This window comes from Misgurnus anguillicaudatus, chromosome 9 (assembly GCF_027580225.2).
Source record: "Misgurnus anguillicaudatus chromosome 9, ASM2758022v2, whole genome shotgun sequence".
Taxonomy (NCBI): domain Eukaryota; kingdom Metazoa; phylum Chordata; class Actinopteri; order Cypriniformes; family Cobitidae; genus Misgurnus; species Misgurnus anguillicaudatus.
The window spans coordinates 19,015,410-19,032,612 of NC_073345.2; the positions used below are offsets into that span (position 1 = coordinate 19,015,410).

The 17,203-nt window shown below is 37.4% G+C and overlaps 1 protein-coding gene across 6 annotated transcripts in view; it reads left to right on the forward strand.

Moving 5' to 3' along the window:
* The window catches only part of igsf9bb (immunoglobulin superfamily, member 9Bb), a 115,890-nt gene that overhangs the window by 71,585 nt on the left and 27,102 nt on the right, over positions 1-17,203 (forward strand). For 4 of the 6 annotated variants that reach the window (XM_055179323.2, XM_055179325.2, XM_055179327.2 and 1 more), the window contains exons 6-12: positions 894-1,035; positions 3,222-3,367; positions 9,758-9,900; positions 12,557-12,697; positions 13,593-13,709; positions 13,851-14,001; positions 15,361-15,484. In XM_055179323.2, coding sequence (XP_055035298.2) covers positions 894-1,035; positions 3,222-3,367; positions 9,758-9,900; positions 12,557-12,697; positions 13,593-13,709; positions 13,851-14,001; positions 15,361-15,484 — 964 coding nt within the window. The remainder of the gene's footprint in view (positions 1-893; positions 1,036-3,221; positions 3,368-9,757; positions 9,901-12,556; positions 12,698-13,592; positions 13,710-13,850; positions 14,002-15,360; positions 15,485-17,203) is intronic. The other 2 variants (XM_055179324.2, XM_055179326.2) reach the window with 1 other exon arrangement.

A 17,203-nucleotide genomic window follows, 5' to 3' on the forward strand; every position in this document is an offset into this window, starting at 1 on the left:
TTAAATCAACCCAGAAAATGTTTAGATTTGACCCAACAATTGGTTAAAACAACCAAACATTTTGGGTTGTAACAACCCAGCAAAGGTTCAATTACAATCCAACGGATTGGGTTCGTCCCTTTTTGACGCAACAATTGGTTGAAAACAACCCAACATTTTACAAGTGTAACAAGTGTATGTAAGAGTTTTATTTTTGTAATCACATTTGTGTGTACTGTATGTGTGTGTATGTGCACAAGTGTGTGTATGTTGAGCATGACAGAATGCATGTATAGTGTCCATGCCTGCACAGTGATCTCTCTGCATGGTTTCTTTATAAAAGAGCCTCTCTTTCTACATTTGGGAATGTGTGGCCAGGCTGCATACATACTCCCATCTTCACTGGCTAGAATGTTTATTATATTATTCAAATAAGACTTCAGGTACTTTGGTTGCGTCACACATGAAATGACTAAATCAAATTGTATGCTTTGTGTCATTTATGGGCATTGATATTGGGAGAACCCAGCCTATAGTCTCTGGTGTCATCATCATTTTCCGAGCTAACTTCCCACCTTATTTACATATATGAGGTAGTATTATTATTGTACACCAGAGAAAATGGAGTATTGACTGAGTACTCACTGAATATTCATGTGAATTGTGTAGTAATTTGCACCTTGACTGATTTTACTCCACAATAGCTCGCCATTGTTTAACAGCTGCTGTTATCAAAGGAACAAATTACGGAAATATTAATTCACATGCATCAAAATGAAAATGCACCTGATTGTGATCAGTTGTATCCCATAATACTTCTCCAGCTTTGTCAATTTCAACCTTGAAGAGACAATGTAATGTGACACATCCCAATATGTAACGCTGATTTATATTGTGTCTCTTTTCTATTTCAGGACCCCCATTTATTGTCTCACCTCCAGAGAACATAACCGTAAACATATCCCAGGATGCATTCTTCACCTGTCAGGCTGAGGCGTACCCTGGCAACCTAACGTACACCTGGTTCTGGGAGGAAGATAACGTCTTCTTCAAGAAGTAAAGTTATGATGGGGTTCATTACTGTACCATACTGTACGCCCACTGTCCTGTGTCCTTGTGGAGTTTATCACAGTCCATGTAATTTCTTCATCATCATTGTGGCATCAGTGAGTTTGCCATTAGGGACTATGACCATTGTGATACTGTTTGGATTTGGTCATGTTGTAAATCTTGTATTGCAAAGGGCAACCTGTCAATGAACGTTTGATTACAGTATGTTTTTTCATTCAGTAAAGTGTTATTGTTGCAGGCTGTATTGCATGAATGATGCGTTTGAGTAAAATATTTTAGTTTTTACAGTTTTGTGTTTCTGTGAAGGTTCAGTAGGACAGTTTGCTGTGTGCATTTCTCAATTTTGTTTGCATTGTGTGCATGTGTCATTACATGTGTTATGCACACATACAACTCATTAGTGTCTCTTTTACAGTGTCTGTGTTAACCTTAAGATTAAGATGAATTCCTGTGATCATAAACTAAACTTTTCCTAATTTGTACAAGACCTCTAACCTTCAGCGTCACTATAGACTCTTTCAGGGTCTTATGGCCCACTTTTCACCTCCTCTCCCCCATGATGATAATATCTGATGGCATGACGCTTGTGTCATCATACGCTTGGCTAGCACTGATTATAAGTAGAGATGCCGTGAGCCATTCAAGACTCCCTCACGCGTGGCCTGTACACTGTATAGAAAAGGATATTATGCTTTTTTTCCTAATAGAGGCTCTGTGCAGCAGGAACAGGCAGGAATAGAGGCCATGTAGGCATTTAGTCTTGAGCTTTTTTTTCTGATCTTTGATCTGGACAGTCCATCTGTTCTAGTTGAAAGAGTACAGTAAATCACAAGTTTTAAGACATACACTTACCTAAAGGATTATTAGGAACACCTGTTCAATTTCTCAATAATGCAATTATCTAATCAACCAATCACATGGCAGTTACTTCAATGCATTTAGGGGTGTGGTCCTGGTCAAGACAATCTCCTGAACTCTAAACTGAATGTCAGAATGGGAAAGAAAGGTGATTTAAGCAATTTTGAGCGTGCCATGGTTGTTGGTGCCAGATGGGGCGGTCTTAGTATTTCACAATCTGCTCCGTTACTGGGATTTTCACGCATAAACATTTCTAGGGTTAACAAAGAATGGTGTGAAAAAGGAAAAATCCAGTATGCGTCAATCCTGTGGGCGATTCAAGCTGATAGAAGAACAACTTTGACTGAAATAACCACTCGTTACAACCGATGTATGCAGCAAAGCATTTGTGAAGCCACAACACTCAAAACCTTGATGCGGATGGGCAACAACAGCAGAAGACCAATTGGGAATCGTTTAAATGCCACGGCCTACCTGAGCATTGTTTTTGACCATGTCCATCCCTTTATGACCATCATATACCCATCCTCTGATGGCTACTTCCAGCAGGATAATGCACCATGTCACAAAGCTCGAATCATTTCAAATTAGTTTCTTGAACATGACAATGAGTTCACTGTACTAAAATGGCCCCCACAGTCACCAGATCTCAACCCAATAGAGCATCTTTGGGATGTGGTGGAACGGAAGCTTCGTGCCCTGGGTGTGCATCACACAAATCTCCATCAACTGCAAGATGCTATCCTATCAATATGTGCCAACATTTCTAAAGAATGCTTTCAGCACCTTGTTGAATCAATGCAACATAGAATTAAGGCAGTTATGAAGGCGAAACGGGGTCAATCACAGTATTAATATGGTGTTCCTAATAATCCTTTAGGTGAGTGTATGCTAAAAGAGGAATAGTCGATCAAAATTATTTTATTTTCCGATAATTTCAAACATATTCTTTTGTTTTGTGCTCCTGAATAATAATAGAGCAATGTGTTAGCAGCGCAATAGATCATGGCGACTTACAAAGGCATTCATTTTTTATCAGTATGTACTGTATGTTGGATTCGAACCTATGACCTTTTGCATCATTTGCATTATTTTCAGTGATGTATGGTTTTTTACGACTTAGAAAGTTGAAGGTTATTTTAAAATAAACAGCAGAACTTACAGGGTTAGAACCACGTGAAAGTGATTAAATAATGGTGGAAAAGCTACATTTTCATTTTTGCTTTTTGCTTGATAACTTGAACACATTATCACTAATGATGCGAATTAAACTTTTTCTCTCTTCTGATCTTTTTCTGTCAATCTCTATCCAGTGACCTGAAACGCAGAGTGAGCATTTTGATCGACGGTTCGCTCATCATCTCCCAGGTAAAGCCTGAAGATGCTGGGAGATACACCTGCAGCCCAAGTAACAGCCTCGGACGTCCACCCTCAGCATCGGCGTACCTGATAGTGCATTGTGAGTGCATTCTGCTCATAGACCACCAGATCACACATCCACTTTCATATGAATATAAAGTGCTTAACGAATTCATTAGACCACCACCCAATGTAAGGTTTGTGCCACAGCTGTCCTAAACTAACAGTACTGGTGATTAAACATCCCATTCTTTCTGTGTTTTTGAAGCTTTGATTGTGTTCACAGTGCGCGATATAACACGTGTTCATGTTTCACATGTAAAAAAAACACAGTATTTTTATCTGTATTGCGCTGTTTTCACTGTCCTAAAAACGGGCTGATGTCTTCCTTGTTCTATGAAGTCCCTCCTTCAGAAATACGTAACAAGTTCTGATTGTGTAGATTGTTTAGTGTGTTGTGATACGAGATTAGCTTAGCTGGCGACTGACATATTCCTCTTTGAGCTTTAGCATTTTGCAGGTATTATGAAAAATGGGATGAGGAAGAACGTGACCTTTAACAAAATCATGCTATATGTTTCTGTAATGAAAACAGTCCAGCATTTTTTTTTTTTTTTTTGAGTATATGTTATGTAATGCATGACGTCATGGTAAAGGGGCTCTGGAATCTGTGTCGTGGTTAAACATTATTGAAGGATTAGTCCATTTTCTTAAAAAAAAAACAAATCCAGATAATTTACTCACCACCATGTCATCCAAAATGTTGATGTCTTTCTTTGTTCAGTCGAGAAGAAATTATGTTTTTTGAGGAAAACATTCCAGGATTTTTCTCATTTCAATGGACTTTAATGAACATCAACACTTAACATTTTTTTTCAAAAGACTCTAAATGATTTCAAACAAGGCATAAGGGTCTTATCCAGCAAAACGATTGTCATTTTTGACACGAAAAATAAAAAATATACACTTTTAAACCACAACTTCTCGTCTATCTCCGGTCCTGTGATGCGCAAGCGCCACCTCACGCAATACGTCATCACGTCAAGAGGTCACGGATGACGAATGCGAAACCACGCCCCAGTGTTTACAAGTGTGGAGAAAGATATTTATAATGAATATATTCAGATGTCACGTTTATTGTGCAACGTCTGAGGAACAAAAACGCCGTATTTCAGCCGTTCCATATGGGACAATCATGGTCCGCAGATGTGCGTTTCATAAGTGTACACGTGACCTTTCTACGTCACTACACAATTACGTGAGGTCGCGCTGGCTCGTCACCATGGCCAGACTTACCATTGGGCATGAGTGGGCTTGAGCCCAGGGGCCCCGGCCAATAGGGGCCTCCGTGCCGGCTTGCGTTCGTTTGATTTGTTCAGTCGTTTTCATTTTTTATTTTACAGCCTATTGGTTGGTGCTGCATTTAATTCGTTAATATATGTCAGTCATCTTGGTGCTGAATATGACGCGCTGAGTTTACTGCTTTTGAAACCCATAGATGCTAGTATAATAGCGAATACGCGAAATGAGAGTCATAAATGAGCTTTACAGATAACGAGAAAGAGCAACGCGGAAATGAAGCGCTCCGTATGAAAGATTAGAGTAGGTCTTGTAACTCTGTTTTTTCTTGTTTGTTTGTAATCTAACTTAACGTGATACGCAGCAGGTATACGCATTATACCCACTAGGAAAGGTCAAGGATTTCCGTATACCCATTTAAAAAAGCGTAAAAAAAATACTTAACAGTATGTGACAAACCTTTGACACTTTCATTAAATTGACATCTGAATCACTCACCATTCGCATGCTCCACTTGCTACTTTGGCGGGTTGAACCTCATATACAGTCGGCTATTTGATATTTGGTACATTTGACTTCATGCGGCACTGCGCGATCCGATCATCATATGAAATCAAATTATCACGGCGCAAAAGTGACTGTAAAGCAGACGGGGGTATTCATGTGGTTCAACAACAGCCAAAAAAATGACATCAGAGTACCGCGAGAGTATCTGCTCGCAGTCTGCAGCTCACACGACACTGTAACCAAACTGTAAACGAGTGCCGTGGAGCAGAGCTACGAAACATAACAAAATCCGGAGAGTTAACCACGCACATATGATATGTCAACATTTAAATCATCAGTCCAGTTTATTACTTCATCTGGAGGTGAGGATTCACTAAATCATGGCCATGTTAATGTCCTGATGGTTTTTGATATAATCCATTAGCTAGCCTACCTGTAGTTTCTCTTTCAGCATGTTTGCTTCTGCTTAACAGAATCACAGTTTAAACTTCTGAAAAGTGTTCATTTTTATATCTACGTTCAAGGTTTTAATGTATTACGTTCATATCAGACGCAAAAATTAATTAATGATCATCTTCTCCACTTTGGTTTTTGGTGTCTAATATTACATGATGGTCTTGTCATAATTATTAAATAACATCCTAAAATCTTTTCTTTTCACTGCACCACTTAGACTATTTGCACAAAATACGCTTGTTGATTATGTTTATAACATTATATGGTGTGTAATAAGGTGAATGTTAATCAAAACATATCATTCTCTTCTTAAGCTAAGTCTAACACAATGATTTTAAATGTGGTTATGGGGTATTTTTTAATGTGCATGATTAATTTGGATTTGTGACATCCCTAAAATACATGATTTAATTTTAGACTGGGCTTATGTTCTGCTATAGAGATATAGGGGCAGTTTCCTAGTCAGGTCTTATCCTAGTCTAAGACTAAAATGCATGTTGATCTGTCTTAATTTAAACACATCTTGCACTGATATATCTTAACATATATCATTGCCATTGTTTTGTCTCAAGACGCACACCAGTGATGTTTTTTGTAAGGATTGTTTGTAAAAACTAATTGAATGCCCTAATATAACCTAGCAATAGGCCTAGTGCTAGATTAATCTAAACCCTGTCGGGAAACTTCCCTAAAATGTAGTTCTATGATATATTTTTTATTTTAGGTTGTTTACTGTATGTGCACTCTCAGAAGATAATTTACACAAGCTGTCACTGGGGTGGTACCCTTTCAAGTACACCTTTGTACCTAAAGAGTGCATATAATGGGTACAAATGTACCTATATCTGTACCTAAATGGTAAATATTAGGACCCATTTAAAGGGTACCGTCCCATACCGTCCCAGTGACAGCTTTTGTACCTTTTGTTCTGATAGTGTAGGGCCTAAAATTTATTCAAGCCCAGGGGCCTCCACCCTGTTAAGTCCTGCCCTGCTCGTCACACAGCTGGAGGAAGAGAAGTTGTGGTTTAAAAGTGCATATTTCTAATTTTTCTTGTGAAAAATGACAATGGTTTCGCTAGATAAGACCCTTATGCCTCGTTTGGGATCGTTTATAGTCCTTTGAAACTCTGTTGAAAAAAACTGTTAAGTGTTGAGTTAAGTGTTAAGTGTTGGGGTCCATTGAAGTCCCTTAAAATGAGAAAAATCCTGGAATGTTTACCTCAAAAAACATAATTTCTTCTCGACTGAACAAAGAAAGACATCAACATTTTGGATGAAATGGTGGTGAGTAAATTATCTGGATTTTTTTGTAAGAAAATGGACTAATCCTTTAAGTAACCTTCACCAACTGATTATATCTTTATATTCTCATCCAGATGAATTATTTCAAATGATCTGGTTTTGAAACCTATTGGCAGTCCCGCTTCATATGGGAACTACATATGCAATGAACTGTACTGTAATATAATATACATGTATGGCACATTACATTTCTTGTAAGGTGATCTCTTGTAATTGATGAGAGGTTTACTTTAGTCTCCCGGTGAATTCTGTCTGGATACGTGGGCATGCGGTCGTGTTCGCTTCGGCTGGCGCTTTTGGGCTGACTGGTGCTTTCTATTTGCAGTTGGGAAATTGAAATGGCCTTCTATCCCTGGAGTCTGGAGCAGAATTGAAACAGTGACCTTGAGTCAGTAAGCTAGCAGATCACTCAGTCACGGCTCACGTCCTCCACGCTGATAGACTCATGCAAAGATGCGTGAAAGTGTCTATTCTAGACGTTCCAAAGCTTTGCTAAAAAACTGTAATTATATGCAAACATGTCGCATTTGTAAATAGCGCTGGGGAAATGAGCTCCACAAAAGTGCCTGTGGTATCCAAGGCAAAATACATTTTACATTCCCTCTCTCTCTCTCTCTCTGATCCTGTGATGGTGTGACTCTGCACGAGAGCAGTGATGGATAGGAATTACATCATTGGATTGTACACCTCCCTATCTGATGTTTTTTCAAAGCGTCCCCTTCACGAGCACCTACTGTAGTCTGGCCGCCTAAGTGTGCAGCGAGCTGAGACTGAGAGAAAGTGTATTTGACAGTGAGGAAAAAAAGGGAGGGGTGATGTAAAGAGATGACATCATCTTCTGTGGAAACCCTCTTTTCTGCAGTGACGTCACCCTCAGACACTTTTGCAGGCTCTTTGTGTGGGTGCTGGCGCCCCCGTTAGAGAGCTGACGATACTGCAAGTCTGTTCATTAAACCGTGTACTTATTTCCTCCTCATTCATCTCTATTTCTGTATTTTTTTATTTACACTCATCTTTTTTGTCTCATCCCATGACTCCACATTCTCTATCTCTGCATTGTACTGTATATATCTGAACTCCACATTTCTCCACCGTTCCAGCTCTCTCTCATCATCTTTTTCTGCATCAGCTCCACATCTGCTAAAAATAGACGCCGGCCTTTTGCGTTGAGATGGGGCTGTGAATTCTTTCAAAGTGTTCGTTACGGCGTGCCGCTTTCATCTTTACTAACTGCATCCTTGCCATGGTACAGTTGGCTGATGTAATGAGAGTCACAAGAAATTGTATCTCTTTTACAGCATTTTTGATACTTGTCATTATAGGTCATTGGGTTTGTTTGATTATCAGTTTCTATGGGACAGTGGAACAGATGAGAACCCGCCAATGCAAGCTTTACTATTACTGTGGAGTATAATTAGGATTCGGTAATTATTTAATTTCACTGTGTTACCTAAAGTACATTGTTATGCAGATGTGCAATTTTACTGTAACTCTTTTTTCAAAACAGCTATAGATCATAGAGATATCTATTGACTTGAAATTAATATTTAAGTCATTTTCCGATTAATGATGATAAATTATAAATCTTTTCGGTATTTCCTTCAAAGTAAAATATATGAAGAGTTTGGTTCCAAAACGCAATAAATTTATTTTACCAAGAAAGTGACAAGATGAAAACCACTTTTTCTGTTACAAACTTTCACATAGCATCTTTAGGTTATAATAGCATATAGATTTTTAAAGATTTATTATAAAAAATGCAATAAGTTTTTTTTAAATGTTATAAATCTATTGAATCAATATATAAATGTGCATTCATCTTTGCCATGTTATATTAATTTAGTTGACTAGTGGTATACAATGATTAAAAAAATAAACATTAATGGCATTTATCAAAACACTTACTTTGCCATATTAAGAACACTGTCATTGCTGCTGTCATCTTTGGGACGTCGCCGCAGAACTTTTTTGACAGTGATCAGCTGTAAAATGTTTTGGACCTGCTCGATTTTTGTTGACTTTGAGTAAAATAATGGAAAGTTTTTCGTAAGATCCCCTGCAGGGTCAATGTGTTAGCATGACAGAAGCTTGATGCTGTCGTGTGAGAACAAGCAACAGCCGGCATTTTTCCTTTGCCCGAGTGCCCGTGTGGCTTATGTTTCTTCCCCGCTACAGAAAACCACCACAGGTTTATCAATAACATCAAAAGTATTATTTTGTTTTTGTTTGTTTGTTAATCACGAAGTATAAAGTAGATGAGGAAAACTAGGATTTCGTGTGTATTCAACGTGCCGCCCTTATTGTTTACAGTGTGTGGAATGGTGCGCTGTGATTTGTTGAGCGGATTTATTGCATTTAGCAGAGAAGGAGGAGTGGCATTTATTGCGTTTTGGGAAAAAAGGGAGAAAAGATGACAAAATAACACGCCGATATCAGGTTTTGCGTAAAATAAAGAATTTACTTTTTAATACTGACCTGATACAATACTGATTTTGGTGGTAACTCTTTTTTTAAATGGCGTTTATCGTATTTATTTCATATGTTTACATGCAAGTCAAAGCCTCATGTGAGATGGCACGATCATCTTTATCACAATAGCATGTTATAAAAATAAAAAACAAAGACTGTGTTTTTCTCCCTCTTTGAAAATATACAGCTGCACAACATGCAAGCTGGTTTGTAGCTTCTTTTGCAATGAAGATATCAGAACATAAAGATGTAGACGCTATTGTCTCATCCCGTATCCCGCTGGGAAAAAATACTTCTATATTACCCAAACTCAACACACCGCCCAGGCCTACTGGCTCCACTGCTCAGTAACCTTGTCTCATCTGTCACATAGTTGCAATTTACAATAGACTGAAGCTCATAATATCTGATATCTACTCTGTGTTTTATGTTTTTACTCTGGTTGTCTCTTGTAGACCCTGCCCGTGTGATAAACATGCCGCCCGTTATTTACGTGGCCATCGGACTGCCGGGATTCATCCGATGCCCGGTAGATGCCAACCCACCTGTCACTTCAGTGAAGTGGAAAAAAGACAGCCTGCCTCTGCGGATAGAGAAGGTGAGTCCCGTTGGGCTGTGATGTCAGTACAGTATGTTTTTACATGTGTCTCCTAGAAGCCTGTCCTCAGCCATATCTGAATGGCTTTCAAAGGTCATTCCCAGCTGTGGGAGGTTAGTTTACATTAGTTCTGTGCTGTCATATAGATGAAGAGATCACTGACTCATGTTAGATGAAAGCCAAATAAAGACTAACTTTATTACACGGCTCGCTAAAGTACTTAATCGGCCATTGAGCGGTAAAATGTTATTATGAGTAAACTGTATTTCATGTGTACCCTTGACTATGCTAACTAGTGCTGTCTCTTGACTTGTATCACTCATGAATAATAATTATAAATGAGTATATATTTGTTAGAGACTCAAATCCAGGCCAAAGTCTTATAAAGTTTGATTTCAAACATTGATTTCAATCTTTGACATGGCCTTACTCAGTCAATGTTAAAGATATCAAGGTTGTATTTTCACAGGATGTTCTTTACATTATGTCAAATTATTTGATGTTGAAAACAGTAAATTTGAAAAAAAAATGAAATAATTTAAACGAACATCATGTTGTCACAACAATGTGTTATGCATTCTGGGAATACCCGTCGGATGTCGTGCTTATTTTCAGGAAAATATAAATAAACCGAATGTCAATGTTTTGTCAAAATTGGGTTTTCATTAAATTATTATTATACAAATTATCTGGTCTATCATCTCTAAAAATATAAAGGCAAATATCACTTGTATAAAATAGTCATGCCATTTAAACATACAAGGGGTGATCAAAAGTTCAGAGACTGTGCACATGATAAACAATGTAAAACTTTACTAAAATGTAGCGATAAAATACAATAAAAGTGAATAGATGCGGTTCAGATAATCAGTCCCTCCAGAAAAACGTGATTATGCAATTGCCTGATTCAACGCATATGCAAGGTCCGCATTTTTTCAAATACGCTGCACTTTCGCAGCATGAATTGCAGATTTTCGTGCGCAAAATATGTAGGGCTTGCATGATTTCATAATCCCCGCATTTTCGTAGCAAAAATCACATATAGATATATGTGATTTTTGCTACGAAAATGCGGGGATTATTAGCAGAAAGTTGAAAATGTTGCATTTACTTCACACAAGCGCAGCCATGTCCCCTGTTGCCATGGGAACGTTATAAAGGGACGTGATTATGTGACGTGAAAATCATTGAAAAGCTGCAAACAGTATTTGCAAGTTCCCACAGTTTTTGCAAGTTCCCGCAATTTTTGCAAGTTCCCGCAATTTCATTGCATAAAATTGCATAAATATCCCGCAAATTCCATTGCATTTTTTAAGAAAACGATCAAGGATTTTTGCCTGCAACAATCACAAAAAAACTCAGCGTTTTTCTGCAGGGACTGGATAATATAATAACTAGGGCTGGGAAAAGATTAATCGCGATTAATCGCATACAAAATAAAAGTGATTTTTTGCATAATATATGAGTGTGCGCTGTGTGTAATTAATATGTACATATAAATACACACACATTCATGTATGTATTTAAAAAAACATTTACATGTGTATATATATTTATGTATATTTTGTATATTCTATATTATATATAAATTATAAAATTTGATATATAAATTAAAAAAATCTGACATGAATATATGTATGTGTGTGAGGTTAAATATACACAATAATTACACACAGTACACAGTACACACACATATATTATGCAAAAAAAATCACTTTTATTTTGTATGCGATTAATCTTTTCCCAGCCCTAGTTTAAATATTTGTAAGTGTTTTGTCTGTTCCTTTGGGTCTATATAAGTGACAATTTTGTATTTTTAAAAACATGTATAGTGACTAGTCTTATACCACAGTAAAGTGACGTTTACTTGTACTACTTGATTGTTGTGCATTTATTTTCATTGCCTCTTTTTAAACCCATTTTACATCAAATTGCGTTTCTAAAAATCACAGAGCTCAGCTAAGGTAGCCATAACTTTTGTTTTAGACGAGCTAAGAAAGAAACACAAACGATTTGGAAAGGGTTTGAACCGAGCTTTCATATGGTATCAAAAATTTCACCATGTGCTGTGTTTTCCCAGATCACATCACATATTTATTTGGTAGCTGTGTAATAACCAGAACCCTGTGCTTTATGTTGAGGTCTTGATCGTCCTGTTGAGGTTTTATTTTTCACTCTGCACATGTTCCGGTTACTTAACCAAGAAATACGATATCACGTTCATTCTTAAACCTTGCTGCGCATTGCACAATTCAAGCATGTGACCAGAAGAAATAAGCAGAGGTTTCTCATGTTACATCTCAAGAGCTCTGAGAGCAAATCCTCTCCATTCACTCTTTGTATCAGCATCTTGAATGAAGTCCGTTTACTGAATGACTATATTTTTGTAAAATATAAAATTGTGATTGCGGTTGCGGTTGCTAATGATTACATGGACTGCTGTATAGTTTCATACTAAGGTGTGAATGCATTGAATGTATGTATTGCATTGTTCAGAATGTACTTCTATGCATTTGGCACACAAACTATTAACTGTACTTACATTTGAGGAATGTTTTATCAGTCCTTGCATATCCTGGTAGTCAGACCCATGACTCTGGCATTGCTAGTGCTATTCTCTGCCAGTTGAGCTTCAGGGACATTGATTGTGTTGCAGTACCCCGGATGGAGCCAAATGGAAGATGGGAGCATTCGAGTGTCAGAGGTGACAGAGGACTCTCTCGGCACCTATACCTGTGTGCCTTACAATAGCCTTGGTACAATGGGACCGTCCCCTCCCGCCCCTCTGGTGCTAAAGGTAAACAGACCTCTATACTAAAAAGGAACATGTTGTATTCACTTTTAAAAGATAATTTGACATAAATTATTTGAGAAAATACAAATAATTTGGATTGTCACTAGTGTGCCTTATGTATACACTCACCCAAAAGATTATTAGGAACACCTGTTCAATTTCTCATTAATGCAATGGTGTAATGGTGTGGGGGATGTTTTTGTAGGCCCCTTAGTGCCAATTGGGCATCGTTTAAATGCCACAGCCTACCTGAGCATTGTTTCTGACCATGTCCATCCCTTTATGACCACCATGTACTCATCTTCTGATGGCTACTTCCAGCAGGATAATGCACCATGTCACAAAGCTCAAATCATTTCAAAATGGTTTCTTGAACATGACAATGAGTTCACTGTACTAAAATGGCCCCCACAGTCACCAGATCTCAACCCAATTGAGCATCTTTGGTATGTAGTGGAACGGGGGCCTTGGATGTGCATCCCACAAATCTCCATCAACTGCAAGATGCTATCCTATCAATATGGGCCAACATTTCTAAAGAATGCGTTCAGCACCTTGTTGAATCAATTCCACGTAGAATTAAGGCAGTTCTAAAGGCGAAAGGGGGTCAAACACAGTATTAGTATGGTGTTCCTAATAATCATGTAGGTGAGTGTGGTTTAAATGTTTCTTAAAAAAAATATGATATATATATTTAGGAAAGAATTTGCTAAAGGTTCCTCATATACAGTATGGGGGTCCCTGCCATCAATAATATTGAAAATCCCTGATATAAGTAACTTCACAATATAACATGAAAGAATTATAAATAACATTATTTCTGCAAACTTAACAATGCTCTTCGATGCACACATTGTATGTACAGTATGCATAACATGTGACATTTGGCGGTGGATAGGACCCACCTAAATTTCTGGTGGTTCCTGGAGGGGAGTACAGGCAGGAGGCTGGACGAGAGCTGCTCATCCCCTGTGAAGCAGAAGGAGACCCATTCCCCAACATTACATGGAGAAAGGTAAATCAACCTGTATTCAATGAAACTAAATATGTATGAGTTAATGATGAAATTAAATACACTTTGAATTTGAGTAAGTTCTCGTGTCATTGCCAACCCAACTGAAGCACTTTCTATAGCTGTGTATTTTTATTGGTGAAGGTAGGGAAGCCCAGCAGAAGCAAGCACAACGTCCTACCGAGAGGCAGCTTACAGTTCAAATCTCTCAGCAAGGAGGACCACGGAGATTGGGAGTGTGTCGCCTCCAACGTCGCCACGAGCATCACTGCCAGCACGCACATCCTAGTAATCGGCACAAGGGCTTACGGCATTTTTATTTGTTTTGCTGGATTACAGTGGACTTCACACTGACGTCTGTGGTTAGTTACTGGGGCAATTTGCAGACATATGTCCACGACATATTAAAGGAGTAGTTCACCCAAAAATGGTAGTAGTACATTTTATTCCTACTATAAAGAGTCAATTGGCCCCATTTTTAGGAGGGACTATCCCTTTAAAGCATCCTACTGTCAAGCCAACAGAAAGTGTCCGAAAGGAAAGATTATCGATATAAAGTTACGGCAAAGCAGGTATTTACCAACTAGGGATGCGTAAATATTAATCGCAATTAATTTATAGCGGAATAAAAGTTTTGTTTACATCATATACAATGTGTGTGAACTGTGTATAATAACTTTGTATAGATAAATGTACACACATGCATGTATATATTTAAGAAATGTTTACATGTGTATATACATTTATATATTTATGTATAATTTATAGTATATATAAATATATATATTTTTCTCTTAAAATTATACATGCATGTGTGCATATTTATATATACATCATTATTATACACAGTTCACACACACATATATGAGGTAAACTAAAACTTTTATTCTGGTATAGATTAATCGTGATTAATCGTTATGCATCCCTCCTACCAACAGAGCTGCCAAAGCTAAATAGCTAAATATATTTTACATTTCTTAAAGTACTATATAACCTTTACTAATGAGTAAAGATATTTAGCTGAGACTGCAGGGACCACTTTTTTCTGCAGGAAGTACTTGCTCATATATAGATTTAAAGTCTAATGTAAAGCAAAAATAAAGCTTTGTTATTTAAAGGTGCAGTGTGTAATTTTTAGAAGGATCTCTTAACAGAAATGCCAAATAATAATCAAAACTATATTATCAGGGGTATATAAAGACCTTTTTATAATGAACCGTTATGTTTTTAATACCTTAGAATGAGACGTTTTTTATCTACATACACTTAGGGTCCCATGGGTGGAGGTTGCCATTTTGTGCCGCCATGTTTCTACAGAAGCCGTTAACGGACAAACCTTTTTTTTACTAAGTTGTCTCTGACGATGACATGTTTTACCGGTGGTGGCTACGGTAGCTTCTCTATGCATTTCAAAAGCGAGGGGTGAGCAGTGGATTGTGTCGTTGGTTGCAACTAGATGCTGCTAAAATTAACACACTGCACCTTTAAACTGCTGTTATATGATATGGTGGCCAGTGCAGCTGTTGTCAGGCACTTTCAAGGAAAAGAAACTCAGAAATGTAAAAAAATCCAATGCGTGACCTTATAGATTTTTGTGAGTTTGTGTTTACATGTGAAATGTGTTCTTCTGATAAAACATGTCTACGTCCTACAGGCACAAGCCCACATGCCCCCGCCAACGTACGCGTTTCTGTCTCTGCGACCTCAGCCAACGTCACGTGGGATCCCGGTTACGATGGCGGCTTTGAGCAGACATTCTCAGTCTGGTACGGCCATGTGGTGAGTCATCCCAGCATGCTTTGCTTTCTGCTTCTATTCCTAACTTGTGACCTGAGCTATGCTTCTGCTGTAGGGCTGCTACATCTGGGGTCAGGGGTGAATCAGGTTGATGTCAAATTTTTTTAATGAGGTGTGCTGACACTTTTTAAAATTTCAATGGGAGTGTAGTTAAAACTTATGGATGGAATATCAATGATTTATTTTCTAAATAAAACAATATGTCTTGTTCACATCTCATAACTTTCTGGTAAGCTTTAAACAAAGATAGTCATTGCATGACCAGTCCAAATTCATAGTTTCCTCATTGTGCTTTTCGATTTTCTCCGGACACTTAGCTTGCAGGCTGTCCAAGTAAAGTTCGCTCATAACAATAAAATTGAAATGGAATGATCAGGTGGTTAAATCCCTCTGTGGAGTCATTATGAACTGTACTGCATACAAAGTACCTTATTAAAATAAGAAGTAATTTTTGTTGGCGATGCTTAAACACAGCTAATGTTTGTATGCCATCCGTATAGTTTCCTAATGGTCAAAATAGACCTACAGTATGTACCCTAGATGTAACTGGGGCATTACCTTTTGAAAAGGTGCTAAAATGTACCATTAGGTACAGATATGTATACATTTGGTGCCAACATGAGAGTCACTAATAAGGGCTCTTTGGTACAAATATGCTTTTTGATAGGGCTACATATTTTAACCATTTTTTTCTGGCAGTGTAGGGTATAAATTTAGGAACTCTACTCATCATATTAAGATGAACTGTAGGACGTAATAATAAGAAGTGCCATAAAACAACAAATAAAGTTTCTACACATTGATTTTTATGGGTAGTTAATATACTGGAGTTTTTAATAATTTTATTATAAAGATTTTTGTGTAGGAGAGCATGGAGCATGTCTATATTAAGTCATGTAACTGATTATCATTTATCTGCTAGTTCATTACGAAAGGTCCTGTGTGAAAATTCGTTTTATAAAAGTACCATTATTATAATGTAATTAAAGCTACATGCATTGCAATTATAAATGCAAAATGCTGTTTTGAGTACTTTTAAATGGTGCAATGCAGAACGTGCACTACAATCTTAAATATAAAGGTGCTACACGATGCCATAGAAGAACGATTTTTGGCATAATGGTTCCATAAAAACATTTTAAATTTCACAAAAGGTTCTTAGTAGTGAATAAAAAGAATTTAAAAAAAATGAAGAAATATTAAACTTTGATAGGGTCAATTGTTACAGTAGATACAGAGGTTCCTACCCAGTCTCATAGATGTGTATAAATAGCACAAAGTGTAAAAATTGTGCAATACATACGCCAAATTCCACTTTGGCGTGCATATGATACGCCAGTCCTTCCCATTCACTTAAACGGTGAATCTTTTTTGTCGTTTTATTTATTGGTTTCTTAATTTTTTTCTGTTTTTTAAACCATTTTTGCTTGGGTTTAGGGTTAGATTTTAGATTTGCTTAATGAGGTTATTTAATATACAGGTTTCTCCATGTTTTTGTCCCTATTTAAGCCATGGTCGCTTGGAGTTGGGGTTAGAGTTGGGGTTTGGGTTAGGATGTCATTTTTATATAACAAAAAGTTGTTCTAACCCTAAACCCAAGCGAAAATGGTAAAAAATGAGAAATCAATAAATAAAACGACAAAAAGGATGCACCGTTTAAGTGAATGGGAAGGACTGGCGTATCATATGTATTCCAAAGT